The sequence below is a fragment of the Astyanax mexicanus genome, chromosome 15 (genome assembly GCF_023375975.1).
Source record: "Astyanax mexicanus isolate ESR-SI-001 chromosome 15, AstMex3_surface, whole genome shotgun sequence".
NCBI classification, from domain to species: Eukaryota; Metazoa; Chordata; class Actinopteri; order Characiformes; family Acestrorhamphidae; genus Astyanax; species Astyanax mexicanus.
In genome coordinates this window covers 37045745-37062225 of record NC_064422.1, presented here as the reverse complement: position 1 = coordinate 37062225, position 16481 = coordinate 37045745, and the positions used below count along the sequence as shown (strand labels likewise).

The 16481-nt window shown below is 38.4% G+C and overlaps 1 protein-coding gene across 1 annotated transcript in view; it reads left to right on the top strand.

The window, feature by feature from the left end:
- Nucleotides 1–16481, top strand: part of LOC103025909 (cadherin-12) — a 292081-nt gene that overhangs the window by 103767 nt on the left and 171833 nt on the right. The window contains exon 2 of the mRNA XM_007250137.4: nt 5609–6085. Coding sequence (XP_007250199.2) covers nt 5828–6085 — 258 coding nt within the window. The 5' untranslated portion in view covers nt 5609–5827. The remainder of the gene's footprint in view (nt 1–5608; nt 6086–16481) is intronic.

The following is a 16481-nucleotide window of genomic DNA, read 5'->3' as shown; positions in this document are numbered from 1 at the left end:
TCATAATGTGATCAAAGTATGAATACATTTTAGTAACACTTTACTTGGATGGTACATTGTTGATGGCTCATAGATGCTCAAGTAACATTCAACTATATGTCCATTAAATGCTAATTAAATGCTAATTTAAGTTGAATGTAAATTGCTCTCTATTAAGAATCTTACACCGATCACTAGCCTTATACCATAAACTTATGGTAAAATTATGTTTGGAGTAAAGCAATGTTTTTGGTAACAATTTACTTGGATGGTTCATTTTATGGCCATTTAAGTAACGTTCAACTGAATCTCTATTGAATGCAACTTAAATGTTGAATAACCCTACACCTAACACTAACCTTAACCATTAATTAACCCTAAAATCTAACCCTAATCCTAAACTAAACTTTACACCTAACCCTAAACCCAATCCTAAAATGTTAAGATTAGAGTTTGGGTAAGAGTTGGATGTAGGGTTACATTCAATAGAGAATCTTTACTTTCACCTTTCAGTTCAATTTCTTTTAATAGACATGTAGTTGAATGTTAGTTGAATGTCAGTTGAGCACCAATTAGGCCATTAAATGGAACATCCAAGTAAAGTGTTTAGGGCACTTACTTAACTGCAGTGTGAAACCAAAACTAACTGGATGAAATGTATTATTCAACGTAACAAACATATCACCCTTGATTTGGACTCTTTCAGGTGTGAAAACACCCTTAGAATCTGCTTTGTCTTGGGCACCACTTTGACCTCTTACTGTACCACTGTATGAGTAGTTTGTGCTTCCATACTTCCAGAACTCAAGTCTTCTCTTTAATAAAGTCCAGACTGGACAAAACATTTGCCAGACTCCCCAGAAAGACAGTAGTGGACAGCGTTTTGGATCTGCATTTCACCTATATTGGGTGAGTGAGATGAGTTTGACTCTAGGTCATCCCAATCTATGGCGAAGAGAAGTGGGACTTAAAATTGCTGACATCCTCCCCAACCCCCAAAAAACGTCTCTGGATAGACATTGCAAATATGAGCTTTCACTTCCATCACCTCAATTCAGTGGAATATACCATCACGGTCTGAGGCGGGGGTTATGTTAGTCCATTTTTTTTTCACATTTAGTATGTGTGTTTGGTTCACTCTGAGCAAATAGAACCACAATGAACCTCATTGAACCACAGCAGTTTTACACTCCATTATCTTGACAAGATATAGTGAAAAATAGAAAATAACAATTGAATGGTTTTATGGGGACAACACGGTTATTGCAGATCTTTTTTTCTCTCTCTTTCTCTTACGCTCTTTCTCTCTCTTTCTCTTACGCTCTTTCTCTCTCTCTCTCTCTTTTCTCAGTCTGTTGATAAAACTGCTCTGAGAAGTCAGATTTTTGTCCTATGCTTTGTGAATAAGCTCAGGCATTGGTTTCATCGCTCTATTATTATTACCCGGTTCTGGGAGCTGGCTCCTTTGTGGATATGGCAGTAAATAGATCTTTTGTCATATTCCATTACATAGGACATAAACAAATACTCTATATATATAAGCTTATCTCCGCTGGAATATCTATGTTAAGAACTGGGGTATATTGGACAGGGCTTATAACCTATACTCAACTGCTTAACGTAATATTCACAGCCATCCACTGTAGTTCTAGACTAGACTTCTTTATTTTTTTCTTTTTTTTTCTCAGCCAACACAAATTAAGCTTCTGATCTTTTCTTCGACTTTAGCGTTCTCGAAGCAGCCCTTTTGATATTGCTAGACTCTTTGAAACAGGGCAAATTCAGCCCATACCTCAAGGTACCTGGAGTCAACCAAACTTCTTATGAATGCCTTTCCCCGGGCAGGACTATAAAGCCTGGCATGCTTTAGAGAGCTCCTGCATCTGGGCCTCCTTAGGCCACTCGTTGGGTGCCAGCATCTCCAGCCATTGTGCTCCATCACCTGGCAAAAGCACCGTAGTATTTGCTCTCAAATGTGCTCGAATGCTGCCAAAGCCGGCACCATGCTGTAGCAGGTGGGGTTCGGCACAGGCCACCTGATAAGCACATTGACCTGGACGCGTTGCGCCAGCGATCAATCCTGCAGCCAATGAACCGCGTGGGAGGACTGGGGAGCACTGAGGCATATCAGAGAAATATTGGGTTGGCATCTGGACAAGGATGGAGGTGTGAGAACAGCACCTTTCAGAGGCTGGAAATGCTCAGAACTGCACTGAGACTCACTAATCGGATTTGGGGAAGTGATACGGTGCTCATCACAGACTTCCTGTGATCTACAGGCGAGTCGCAACAATGCTGCATCTGAAGCCTGAGGAACGTTTGTTCTGGCTCTACAGTCGGAAATAAACAGTTGGGTAAATTAGGTCAAGTGACTCAGCAGCAAATACGACACTAAATCAAAGCTTAACCATTCATTTTTGGTAAAATATTGAGGCATGACATGGTCAAACTGATAAAAAATAACATTATGAGCTTAATATGCTTCTTTCACGCTGTTCCCCAATGGTCAGCACCACCACAGGGCAGCTATTATTATTATGGGTGGTGGGTCATTTATTCTCAGCACAAGTGATACTGACACGGTGGTGGTATATATGGTGTTAGTGTGTGTTTTGTTTTATCTTGGTACAAGTAAATCAGACACGGCAGTGCTGCTGGAGTTTTAAAGGCATTCCTACTGTATATTCCCAGTGGAGCTAAAAAAAAAAGGATAAAGGGTGTAGAAACAGGGAGGTGGTCATAATGTCATGTTTGAATGTTGTATATAGTCATGCAAGAACAACATGTAATTTGATCTTGAAGTGTTACCTTTAGGGGCTTCAAGTGTGAGTGATATAAAACCGTTTTTCTCTGCAGTAAAATACGATATTTACAGTTTATTAACGTTGAAGGCTTTGGACTATGGAAGGCACCAACTATTCAAAACTATTCTTAGATAATAAAATGATAATATTGCAATATTGTGCCTGTTACACGTTTTAACCTCTCTGTATGATTTAATGATTTAAAAATATTAATAAGGATAATAACAACAATAGTGTAGTTATGAATATAACTTAATTTTGGAAGATTGATCAAAACCCTCGCGTCCTCTCTACCTACGAGTAGAACAACTTTGCACCCACCACAACCCCTGCCCCCTCTTCGTCCTTCTTTTCTTCTCTCTTTTCTCTTCGCATATCTCTTCTTGTTGGGGGGCTTCAGTTTCACACTTCCCAGCGAAGCTGCCCCTAACTCCTGCCCAATTCCGAATGAGTTCGCCCCCCCCCTCCCTTTTTCATTCCAGTCCAAGGGCATGATGTGTGTTAGTCATTTGTGTGGAAACTTACAATAAAAAATATATATATAAATTGTATTGCTAAAATATCAGTAACATCATCTCAAGCGTCATAATTTATTCCAATTTGTTTTCTGAGTCAAAAAACATGAAGAATTTTATGTTTATTATTAAAAAAAAAACATAAAGTATCATGCCACCTATTATAATTTCTCTTAAGCATATTGAGGTACTTTTTAGGCTTTTAGTCATTTCGCCCAGCACTACATAAGACGTGATTCTAAGCCCAGTCACATGATATTTGACACATCAACGTGTTTTATTTATGACATCTGAAAAAGTAGTATTATTTCAATAATTACTTTTCTAAAGGCAGTGAGTGCATGCAGTGGTCATGTGTGATTTGGGTGATGGTTATGTGATATGCATTGTTTTGTTCATTCATCAAGGCCAGTGGCCAGTCATTTTCCTCTTTCTAATGCACACATGAGTTACATGAGTTTGACAAGGCTCATGCTTGATTTGTTGATTTTATTTTATTTGTCAAAGACCGAGAACATGTAATTAAAGTGATGGGAATGTGATCTGACAGGTCATGATTTATATGCACTATATCATGGGGAATAGGGCCTGTCTAATTAAATCTCCTCATTGCCACTGAGGGACCCACCACGTCTCTGGCAAATATTTCACCTCCGCTGATGCTAAGCTGTTCAATAGCTGGATTAGAGTCCTGATGGATCAATCCTTTAACTGCAAGCTGCTGTCCATGACAGGGTGACGAAAACTGCAGCTGATTTTTATGCAGGCGCTGCCGTCCACCAAAAGAGAGAAGCTATTCCAGAGCTGATGTGATCATTATATACTGACATTACATCATCTTTGTAATCATGTCATAAACGCCGCTGAGCGTGTTGACACAGACTGAACGCGAATGGAAAACGTGTTGAAACGTTCTATTTCCAGGAGAATATAGATATACAATTAGTATTCACAGCTCTTGAACTTATCTGAGGAGTTGAAGGCTGCCAGAGTATTCTTCTCTTTTTATGGCTTTTACACTGTGAGGGATGGGATGAAAATAACCGTTTCGAGTAGTTCCTCCTGTGACTGTGAATCACACCAATGCTATATGCCCAGGCTGCCGTTCTGGGAGCTCTTTACAAGTCTTGCAAAAAATGAATGTACATTTTCTGAGGGATTATTATAAACTGTTACAATAGTTGGAAAAGATTAGCCAGGCACAGCTGGATCTTTAACACATAGTCCTAAACACATCTCAGCAGTGCAAAAAAAAAAATCTTAACAGTTTCTTATAACAATAACAGTTTTTGGACATCTATGAGCTAATCAAAAAGAGTTAGTTATATGCATGGGATGGCATGTGTTCAATAGTTGCATAACATAAGCATGCATGATCCATATGGTGATCTTCCGCTATGTACATGTATGCTGGCCATTGCTGTATTATTAATTCTGATGTTATGGATTATTAATGAATATCATAAGATATAAGATATATATATAGACATGCAATATGCATAAATTCACATGACATGTGAAGACTAAACTGAAACTAAATTAAAATAAGCAGAAGTCTGTAAAAGATAGATAAAGAATCATAATGATTTATATGAAAATCATTTCATTCATATTCCTTGTTTAGCATAGAAGATAAGAAGAAATAAGGACAAAGCAAAACTATACTAGATGGCCTCTTAAACCAAATATAAGACTACAAACTAGAAATAAGTCACTTCTTACACAATTAGTGTAATGGTTCGGGTTGGGTCGGGCTCGGGCTGGGTCGAGTCGGATTTTTTGGGCCCGATCTAAGCTCTAAAAGGGATTCCAGCAGCTCATTTAAGGAAGCAGCAATGTTATTTTATGCTTTATTCTGTTTATTGTTGATGTAAAAGTGTTTATTTGTGTGTGCATGAGTGGGGGAGGGACATGATTGGGTGGCTGACTGTTGACTGTTGTCAGGGTATAAGTCAGTCAGTGGTGCACCTGTATTTTTCACTGCCAAGATAGAAACACGCATTTTCAGCCGAGATAAGTGAAAAATGTAAAAAGTAAATTAAAAAAGAGAGAAGGCCATTTACAAGGTCTTCTACAAGGTCTTTTGTAAATACTGATATAGTTTGTAATTTATAATAAAGTATACTTTTGTCCTAATTTGCTTGTGATTAGTTGCAATACACAGCTATATAGTACAAACCAACACATGTAAAAACTAACCCTTTCAAGATATGAATTAGCCATTTAGATTATTGATGCTACACAAAATGCATTCAAACTAATTAATTAATTTAAAATAATTAATTATTCTTTTTTTATGCTTTATTGCAGGTGATGAACGCACTACCTGGCTGACTGGCTCAGTACCGCAAGCAAGAGGAGCTGAGGAGCGCCAGGCTCTGAGTGGGCCCTTACCTGGTGCCTCCTTCACCCCCTCTCCTCTCCCAGGCCTCAGTTTTCAGGCTCTTCTTCTGGTACCCTGGCTCTCTGGTCTTCATCCTCCACCCTTCTCTGGACTTTGACGGAAACTGCGCCGCCTCAGACCGCCCAATGCTGAAGGGGAACTGTCTGCTGCTGTTCCTGTGCTTCCTCTTCGTGCAGAGCTCTCCGGCTCCTCTCCACACGCTGCCCCTAGCTCAGCCCCACAACAGGCCGGGGCACGACTGGCCCCGTAGCCCGGCCGGCATGCTCGCCGCAGGCCACAGAGGAGGGTCGGGGGGCTTCCAGAGAGTCAAGAGGGGATGGGTGTGGAACCAGTTCTTCGTGCTGGAGGAGTACATGGGCTCGGACCCACAGTATGTAGGCAAGGTAAGGACCTGGTTTGACAAATGAAAATGATATTCTTGAATTATGTGGTTATTAGTAGGGGTGCAACTAATAACTTTTGGTAGTTGATTAATCTGATGATTATTTTCTCGATTAGTCGATTTGTCGATTAGTCAACGATTATTTCTGTCATGTCCTCCTCTAAAAACTTTGTGTAATGCAGTACTGTTACAAATTAACGATTAGTCGACAATGAAATTTGCAGTCGACAAATTTAAATAATCAACATTATCGATTATATTGACTAATCGTCACAGCCCTAGTTATTGGTAGAATAAATACAATACCTGGAAAAAATATGGAACAATAAATGTTAAAAAAATGCAATAGTTTCCCACTAAAATATGCTGTATGGTTAAAACTGACCACAAAACAACCACACTGATATGGTTAAAACTGACCCATAACAATAAAATGCAAAGAAAGAATGCAAATAATTGATAAACTGTATTTAGTAAAATTGTGTAATTCTGTTTATTATGGGAATTTTTACACCGGAAAGTCAGGACTAGAGTCTGAACCAAGATTTGCTTTTGTTTAAAATGGTCTTCACAGTTTTCTTTTTCAGTATTTTTGTCAGCATTTGTCTGCATTTAGACATTAAAAGCATTAGCGAGGTCAGATGCTGATGTTAGATGATTCATTTTAAATCATAAGCACTACTTCTTCTGTACTTGAACATATTGGATGGTGCTCCTTTATGCAAGAGAATAAAATGTTTGCTGCTCCACAGTCTTAAGCTGGAGGACATTTCTCTGGCATTCTTTTTAGTTATCTATGGGCCCTATTTTAGCGATCTATGACCAATCGGTCAGTTTGCACATCGCACAGCTTGATTTAGGGCGTGTCAATGTGTCTTTGCTATTTTGAGGGCACAAAAAATAATGCCTTGCACGGCTCAAAATGTGCAAAAGGCATGTGCTAATTCTCTTAATTAATCAGAGAAAAAAAAATCAAATGTTCTAGTTGTCATTTTTTTCTCTCTGACTTTGGTGCATTCATATCTTAACAACGCAGAGCTTTTTGCGTTTCAGCAGAGGAAACTGGAGGAAAGGGATGCCAGCAGCTCATTTAGAGGAGCAGCAATGCTATTTCATGCTTTAATCTGTTTATTGTTGATGTAAAAGTGTTTATTTGTGTGTGTGTGTATGTGCGGGGGAGGGACATGATTGGGCGGCTGACTGTTGACTGTTCCACTGCCAAGATAGAAACAAACCAGAAATTGACCTAAACACACCTCACTTCCAGACCAACACACTTATCAGTGTAGATATATTCCTAAACTTAGTTTTATATATGTAGGATCATGCATGCTTTTTTGGGGATTTCTATTATAGAACACTTAGTACTCCTGTCCCAAAAAACAGTTACGCAAGCAAAACTGCATCCTAAGGGAAGCAAAACCGGGAGCCAGACTCTAGAGTGATGGAGGGAAATGGAAACATAAACGCCAGGAAAAAGGGAGATCACGTCTGACACCTTAATCACGGAGATATAACACGAATACATCACTAAGCAATATTTGTTTTAAACCCAGGTCCTGCTTTTTATGAAACTATTTTTTATGAGTGTTTTATGGTATTAATAGTCTACAAGCATAAAGGCTAAAATCAATACATATGCTGGCCTCCTGCCAAAGCTTTCATATCGACCTTGCATTATCATCAGGATGTTCCCCTGGGTTTGCCAGTGGTGAGCTGAAATATGTCCTTGCAGGGATGTATTTGAAGCCGGTGACTGCATGCTGACCTAACGCAGCCTCCGAGTGCGGTTATGCTAAAAGTGTTGACGTTAATGAAAGACAGAGAGGCGCTGTCGTCCCGGCAGTCTGACTAACCACTAATACATCAGCTCCCTCTCTCTATCCGTATCCGCATTTCATCTATTCTCCTCCATCCTCTGCGTACAGTATGGATGGAGTTACGGGATCTATCTGGAGTTACGATAAGTGCAGCTCATCTCTTTCCAGCTTGGACTATGAAAATTCAGCCTTATTACTGTGAGGGTGAATCTTTCTTAACCCTTATTAGACCTTAGGGTCTGTGGGTTCCATTTTCTGCTTTTATTTTAAGAAATAATGAGTAAAATAATATACTATTTTCCAATTAAGACTCTTTGGTCATGAATCATTTTCTTTGAGAAAGAAAAATCAGAACATTTTTTAAGCCCCGAAAAGCAATGGGTCCTCCGGAGCCAGCAGGACTCACTGTGTAACAAAAAAACGAACACCCCATAAAGGATTTTAGTTTGCCTGCTTAAAATATTTTGTAGTTTGCGATTTATGTACAAAGAAGACTCATAATTAAATTTATATGATCATTTTTCAACTTTCTATTTATCACTTAATCACTTATTTAATTAAACAGACTGCTTTTGTTACTGTGCCTTTAAGGGTTGGGTAACACTTTACAATAGAGGTACATTAAATAACAGTACTAAGGACGGAATGTCTCAACTAATTATTGATTGCCACTAGTTACCTATTTAGTTAATTATTACAATTGTTTTAACTGATAATTCTATTCATTATGTATTTATCATATGTTTAACTATTAACATTTAGTTATGACATTACTTTGTCACATCTTTGCTTCTTTGTATGTCTTGTGTTTTTCATTTCTTTGCTTCGTCCTGCTTTTTAGTCTGTTTTGTTCCTGTCTTGTTTCCTCCTTCGCCTCCACCATAGCCCCACCCAGTCATTAGTATTCCCATCTGTCTGGTTTATTACTCCGCCCTCTCATCTCCTTCTCCAGGTGTTTCCTGTTTTCCAGTGTGTATATATATACCCCATGTGTTCTTTTGTTCTCTGTCATGCTTTTAGTTTGGCCCTGTCGTGTCAAACACTGCTTTTATGTTTGATTACTGTTAGTTTGAGCCGTAGTCCTGTCGTATTTGTGTTAGCTGAGTATATGCTTTGTTTACTTTAGTTTTCTTGTGTTTGTTTGTTTGTTTGTTATTTTGTGTTTGTTTAATTGTTACCTGACTTTTTTTTTGCAACCTGCCTCTAAAGTCACCATATGAAAACCTTATGGAATTATTTAGTAAAGAAAAAAGTGTTGAACACACCAGAATATGTTTTATATTTTAGATTCTTTAAAGTAGCACCTCTTGCTTTGATGACTGCTTTGCACATCTTGGCTGGATTTTCTAAGTCAGCTTTATGAGGTAGAGTCACCTTTCTTTCCCTATTAATTTGTTTGAGAGCATCAGTTGTAAAGTTGTGTAGAGGTAGAGTTGGTATACAGTGAAAAGCCCTATTTGCATTTTGTTCTAAAAACCTTGATTAAGAATACGTTGCCCAAACTTTGACTAGTACTGTACGTGGATGTATTGCGAGTTTTTATCATTAATTCATAAGTAGTTTGACCAGAGGAGGATGGGTCCCCCATGTGAGCCTTGGTTCCTCCCAATGGTTCTTCCTTTAGCTGTAAGTGAGTGAGTATACAGTATAATCACAAGCTAAGATTGATCCATGTAATTGACCTCTGTATTAGTCCCAGGCTCAAATGCTTCTTAATAACAATGTGGACCAATGAGAATAAAATGCTGAACAGGTGAATATACTGCATATAATTGTGAGTTTATGCAGCTTTGTTTTTTTTTTTAAATGGATGGCCTGGACTAGCTACATTGTGCAACCTTGAACCATGTCCTTTATTTCAAAAGAGAAATTAAAATATAGTTTTCCATGATATAGCTCCTTTAAGTCTTTCTAAGGGAGGGAAAATAAAGCCTAAGGTTTACGGTTCCTGCGGCTGTAATTTGGAGTCCAGTGGCTTACTCTGGGATAATGGTTCCTCTGGCTTATCTGCCCCTGTGCCTCAGCAATCAGCCTGCACACGTGCCACTATTTGTGGCCAACTGTGTGACTGGGAGGGAGCAGAGGCTGAAGAAGCTGCCCGCTTTTTTTCCTCTAAGTCACTTAATCCTAAGCCTCAGCTAGCGCTTCAAAATAATTGACTGATTTGGGGCCGTATGAAAGACATAAGGAGATGAAATCTCTCGTCTCTGCTTAAGACAATCTTAAGGCACGCGAAGAATGACAGACATAACTGTCAATACGAGTAAACAGCAGCGAGAGGAGGATTTACAGCTTTAGGACATATATCCGAGCATCCACGTGAGCTGCTGCGGCTTTCATCAGCGTCTGCACAACATAACAGCCCAGGGGAGGGGTGGGCGTGCGGTGAGGGCGCAAAGCATACTCTCCATATTAATGACTAATTCATCATAAATTAATAGGACCAATGCTATGTACTCCCACTAAGTAACATAAGTTGGGAGGGCCAGTCATTATTTCCAATAATGACACTGCCAGCAGGCCAAATGATGTCATTTTTCTTCTGCAGTTTTGTTTGCATTCAAAGGCGCAATCAGTGATTTCACAACTGCATGAGATAACAAGCCTGTTTACTGAGTTTAGAGCACAGCACAGAAGGATTTGGGTGGGGCGTAACCTTAACCTAAATTTGACCTATACCTCAACCTTAACCTAAACTCAACTTACTACACCTTGACCTAAAGCTAAACATAAGCTATTCACCTCAACTTAACCTAAACTTAACCTACTACACCTTGACCTAAACCTGAACTAAAGCCATACACCTTAACTTAACCTAAACTCAACTTACTACACCTTGACCTAAAGCTAAACGTAAGCCATTCACCTCAACTTAACCTAAACTTAACCTACTTCACCTCAACCTAAACCTGAACTAAAGCTATACACCTTAACTTAACCTAAACTTAACCTATGCCTCAGCCTTAACCTAAATGTAACCTACTTCACCTTAATCTAAACTTAAACTGACATCAGCCTAACCTTAAACTTAGCCTACTTGACATCAGCCTAACCCTAAAATTAACCTACTTGGCATCAGCCTAACCCTAAACTTCACCTTCTTGAACTCAGCCTAACCCTAAACTTAACCTACTTGACATCAGCCTAACCCTAACATTAACCTACTTGGCATCAGCCTAACCCTAAACTTCACCGGCTTGAACTCAGCCTAACCCGAAACTTAACCTGCTTGAATGCAGCCTAAACCTAAACTTAACTTACTTGACACCAGCCTAACCCTAAACTTAACCTACTTGGCCTCAGCCTAACCCTAAACTTCACCTGCTTGAGCTCAGCCTAACCCTAAACTTAACCTACTTGACATCAGCCTAACCTTAAACTTAACCTACTTGACATCAGCCTAACCCTAAAATTAACCTACTTGGCATCAGCCTGACCCTAAACCTAACCTACTTGGCATCAGCCTAACCCTAAACTTCACCGGCTTGAACTCAGCCTAATCCTAAACTTAACCTGCTTGAATGCAGCCTAAACCTAAACTTAACCTGCTTGACACCAGCCTAACCCTAAAATGAACCTATTTGGCATCAGCCTAACCCTAAACTTCACCGGCTTGAACTCAGCCTAGCCCTAAACTTAACCTGCTTGAATGCAGCCTAAACCTAAACTTAACCTGCTTGACACCAGCCTAACCCTAAACTTAACCTACTTGGACTCAGCCTAACCCTAAACTTCACCTGCTTGAACTCAGCCTAACCCTAAACTTAACCTACTTGATATCAGCCTAACCCTAAAATTAACCTACTTGGCATCAGCCTAATCCTAAACTTCACCTGCTTGACCTCAGCCTAAATCTAAACTTAATCTACTTCACCTTGACCTAAACCTAAAATGAACCTGCTGCTACTCAGCCTAAATCTAACCTAAGGCTCAGCCTAAACCTACCCAACCTTAACCAAACCAAATATACAGCTAAACCGGTGAATATTTTTTATTTAATTAAAAAAATACTAATAATACCATTTCTCGAGTCATTTCTAACAACAAACAAATACATCAATATTGGGCAACATTATGGTTACAGCTGTAATATCTGTTACTCTTAAAACAGTTTCAGGGACAGGATTGCCTGATAGATATTCCAACCCATTATAATCAAGTCAATAATAGTTATATGAGAATAGAGTGAATGCATATTTTATATTATAGAGCTCTAAATAATGTATTGCAATATAATGAAGCATTCACACACTGTATATGTACCGGTACTATTTGTGCCTCGTGTCCTATAGGTTTATTATTCAGCTAGAAACCATGCTGTTTTCCTTTTCTGTAGGAGCCTACCTGCAATGACTCACTCATGTGCCGCCATTCGAGACCAGCTGACTGTGAGGAAAGCTGATAGCTAAAATGAACTCAAAAGCTTTAAATCAGAATACAGATTTTTTTTGTCTAATCTATAATTACAGCATTTGCTATAATTTTCATCTTAAATATAAGGTTAAAAGTTAAGGCATTAGTAGAGGTAGATGGCAACTGACGCACCTGGGCAGTAATACCAGTAGTAATTCATTCATCTACATGAGAAATTAATAGTAATAAAAAAGTAAGGTAACACTTTACTTGGATGGTCCATTTGATGGCCTCTTTGATGCTCAACTGACATTCAACTACCAATCAACTGCATGTCTATTAAATGCAAATGAACTAAAAGGTGAAAGTAAATGATTCTCTATTGAATATAACCCTACATTCAACTCTAACCCAAACGCTTATCTTAATATTTTAGGATTGGATTTAGGTTTAGATTTTAAGTTTAGGTTAAGGTTAGGGTAAGGGTTAGGTGTAGGGTTCGATTTTATGGTTGATTAAGGGTTAAGGTAGGGGTAGGTATAGGGTTAGGTTCTATTTTGAATCATTTACATTCAACATTAAGGTTAAGGTTAAGTTAAATTTAATGGAAATTCAATTCAGTGTTAGTTGAATGTCAGTTGAGCATCAACAAGGCCATAAAATGGACCATCCAAGTAAAGTGTTACCAAAAGTAATGTTCTCAGTGGCACTCACTGTCACTTCCTTTTGATGTAGATATCTGTAAACTTGTATGAGATTCTGTAACACATGTAAATGTACTAAAATTAATGCCAAACTTATCATCTTTCCAGCATATGTCTTACAGTTTCTCCACTCAATGTAATACTGTATCAAGAATTGAATATTCCCTTCAACAAGGTCAATCAATTTTAGTATTACAGAGATATAATCATTGACGCATTGGTACCATTGAGTATTCAGATCCCACCAACCCAACTGTGCACTCTCAGGTCAGAATCTAGCTGAGAATTAATTTATATTGTAATGGAATCTACAATTAAACTGTATTGTGCAGTACAGCAACTCTCTGTAGGAAGCAGTGTTCATGTAGGAAGTCTGAGTCAAGTGTCTGGGTATAAATCCTGGTAAAAACAGTCTTCAGATTTCACATAATAAGTTTCTCATTATAGAAAACTTTAGTCTAAGGTGTTAATGCTTGGATTGTTTCATAAGTGTGACCAACAGACTTCTAAAAAGGAGTTCTCATTGTAAAGTTCTACTGTGGACCCAAGTCACCTAGACTGTAGCCTAGAATCTGTATCATAGGTATTATCTCCAAGTGCTGTGTTTTCAATTCTTCTTCAAGTACATGACAGACAGGTTGTATGTGTTAATCTTGCTTAACAGTGCTACCAAAGGACTGTTAAAAATAACCAGTTGGGTTTTTTCGAGTTTATATTTGTCTAATTATTTAAAAAAAAAATTCTTTATGGCTTCCTTAACACTCTTTCTTCTCAGTGATGACTCTATACTGCAGCTCCAGCTTCCTCATCACAGACTTCATCTCGCTGCTTTAACAGCAGCAAAAAAGACAATTCTCCAAGCTTGGTTTAATCCCGCTCTTCCGTTATGTGATGCCTGGATGTGGTATGTACTACAGGGGTTGGACAATGAAACTGAAACACCTGTCATTTTAGTGTGGGAGGATTCATGGATAAATTGGAGCAGCCTGGTGGCCAATCTTCATTAATTGCACATTGCAGCAGTAAGAGCAGAGTGCGAAGGTTCATTATGGGTGACATACCAGAGTTCAAAAGAGGACAAATTGTTGGTGCACGTCTTGCTGGAGCATCTGTGACAAGACAGCAAGTCTTTGTGATGTATCAAGAGCCACGGTATCCAGGGTAATGTCAGCATACCACCAAGAAGGACCAAACACATCCAACAGGATTAACTGTGGACGCTGTAAGAGGAAGCTGTCTGAAAGGAATGTTCGGGTGCTAACGTGGATTGTATACAAAAAACATAAAACCACGGCTGCTCAAATCACGGCAGAAATCAATGTGCACCTCAACTCTCCTGTTTCCACCAGAACTGTCCGTCACCACAATAAATTATTGTGGTCTAAAACCAGGTGTTTCAGTTTCATTGTCCAACCCCTGTGATAGATTTCAAGATTTCATGGAAAACATTAGAGAAAACAATAAGAAACTGGTCATCAGTCATTAGTCTTATCAGGAATCTTATATAATATACTTTTTAACATCCCTTTATTGCTTTTTTTTAATTCTCTTTACTGCCTTAATCACCTTCTCCCCACAATGTAAAATAGTAAAAAGTAAAATAAAAAGTTATTAACAAAAAAAATTTTCATGGATGTTTTAATGTGGAATAATATTGCTACACTCAGCATTAGACTAGCAGCATCCAGTCTAATTAAGAGCTATGGCCAGAGTGAAATAACCTATAATTTATCACCCATTCTTAGCTCTCACTAATAGAGAGGTGAAGAAGAGAACAGTGTGCAGCTCAGAACAGTGTGCAGCTCAAAGCACAACCACAGTCCCAGGCAGACATGCAGCACAATCATTTAGCATCCTCGAGCGCAATGTGTTTTGCATACTTTCACTCTTTTTTTTTATTGCTCTAATACAGTGTCTTAATCCATAATCCCGATTATTACTCAGGTGAAAAAATGCACAGCACTTACGCAACAACTTCTGTACTTCTGTGAGTTCTTAATGACCGAGAGCTGGAAGCTTTTATCATGGGGAAACGCTCAGATGGCAGTACGTTGGCTTGCGCTTTTGTCTATTTCGGATTAATGAATGCAAACTCTGGCAACGTTTGTTTACTTCTCTGTGACACACGGAGCGAGGTGGGGGAAAACTGCTCGATTGGCATTTTTTCTCCCCGTCAGGGCGTCAAAGGAATAAACAAAGAGAAAGTGGGAAGAAAAGAACTGCGCTTTGCATTTATTTAGCCTTATTTTAGCCCCCTTAGTCAGGAATAAACAGCATAAGGGATATTACATTGTTTACACTTTGACATGCAAACAAACTTGCTTACTTTCATGTCATAATTCAGGCATGCTTTCTTTACATTTGCTATGTTGCGTGTCATAAATCGTCCTAAATATTCCTTACAGAAAATGAACCTGCTGCTATTCAACTTAAACCCAAACTTAACCTTCATCTCAACCTTAACTCAATGTACACGTCAGACAAAACCTAAACTTAACCTACTTGACTTCAGCCTAAACCAATAATTTACCTGCTGCTTCTCAGCCTAAATCAAAATTAACCTGCTGCTAGTCAGCCTAAACTTGACCTTCTTCTTAACATAAACTTAACATACATCTCAGCCAAAACCTAAACTTAACCTATTTGACCTCAGCCTAAACTAAATGTAACCTGCTTACCCTCAGCCTAAACATAAACTTAACCTACTTCACCTTAATCTAAACCTAAATGCAACCACCTACGCCTCAGCCTAAACTAAACCTCCTGCCACTCAGCCTAAACCTGAACTTAACCAACTTAACCACCTCAGCTTAAAACTAAATGTACCCTAAACTTAAAATTCTGCCACTCAACTAAAACCTAACCTACGTCCCAGCCTTAACCTAAACTTGACACACAGCTAAATTAATCCAAATATTCAGCTCAAATGATGAATATTTAATAGAACAGTGTGCAGCTCAAAGCACAACCACAGTCAGAGGCAGACACGCAACACAATCATTTAGCATCTTACAGAAACACACAGTCCAGTCACAGTACTATTATGATCAACTGCTTCTTTCTACACTTATTGTCCATTTTGATTTGAACTATAAAATAAAATATACTTAAAACTCTGCACAATAATGAATAAAAAAGTTATTACTAGTTATATTTATTTCTGACATTTATAAGGATATATATTTATATTCAGTACATGGACTCATATAATTATAGATTAATATAGCAGATATAGACAATCCGCTGTTTAAGAATTTGACAGACGCTCATTCTTCTCAGTCATTCTGTCTCACATCCTGCACTTTTGAAAATTAAAAAAAAAGAAAAGAAAAAAGCACTTTGACTATTATTTAAATGAAATTTGCTTTTATATTTTTTATATTTGAAAAACAAAACAAAAAACATTGCGTCTCACGCTGTCCATCATTTATTCAAAAAAAAAAAATAAAAAATGCTGGCAGCTGGAGACACATGGTGGAGTGCACAGCTCAGCGCACGGCATTGCCTCTGTCAAAAAATA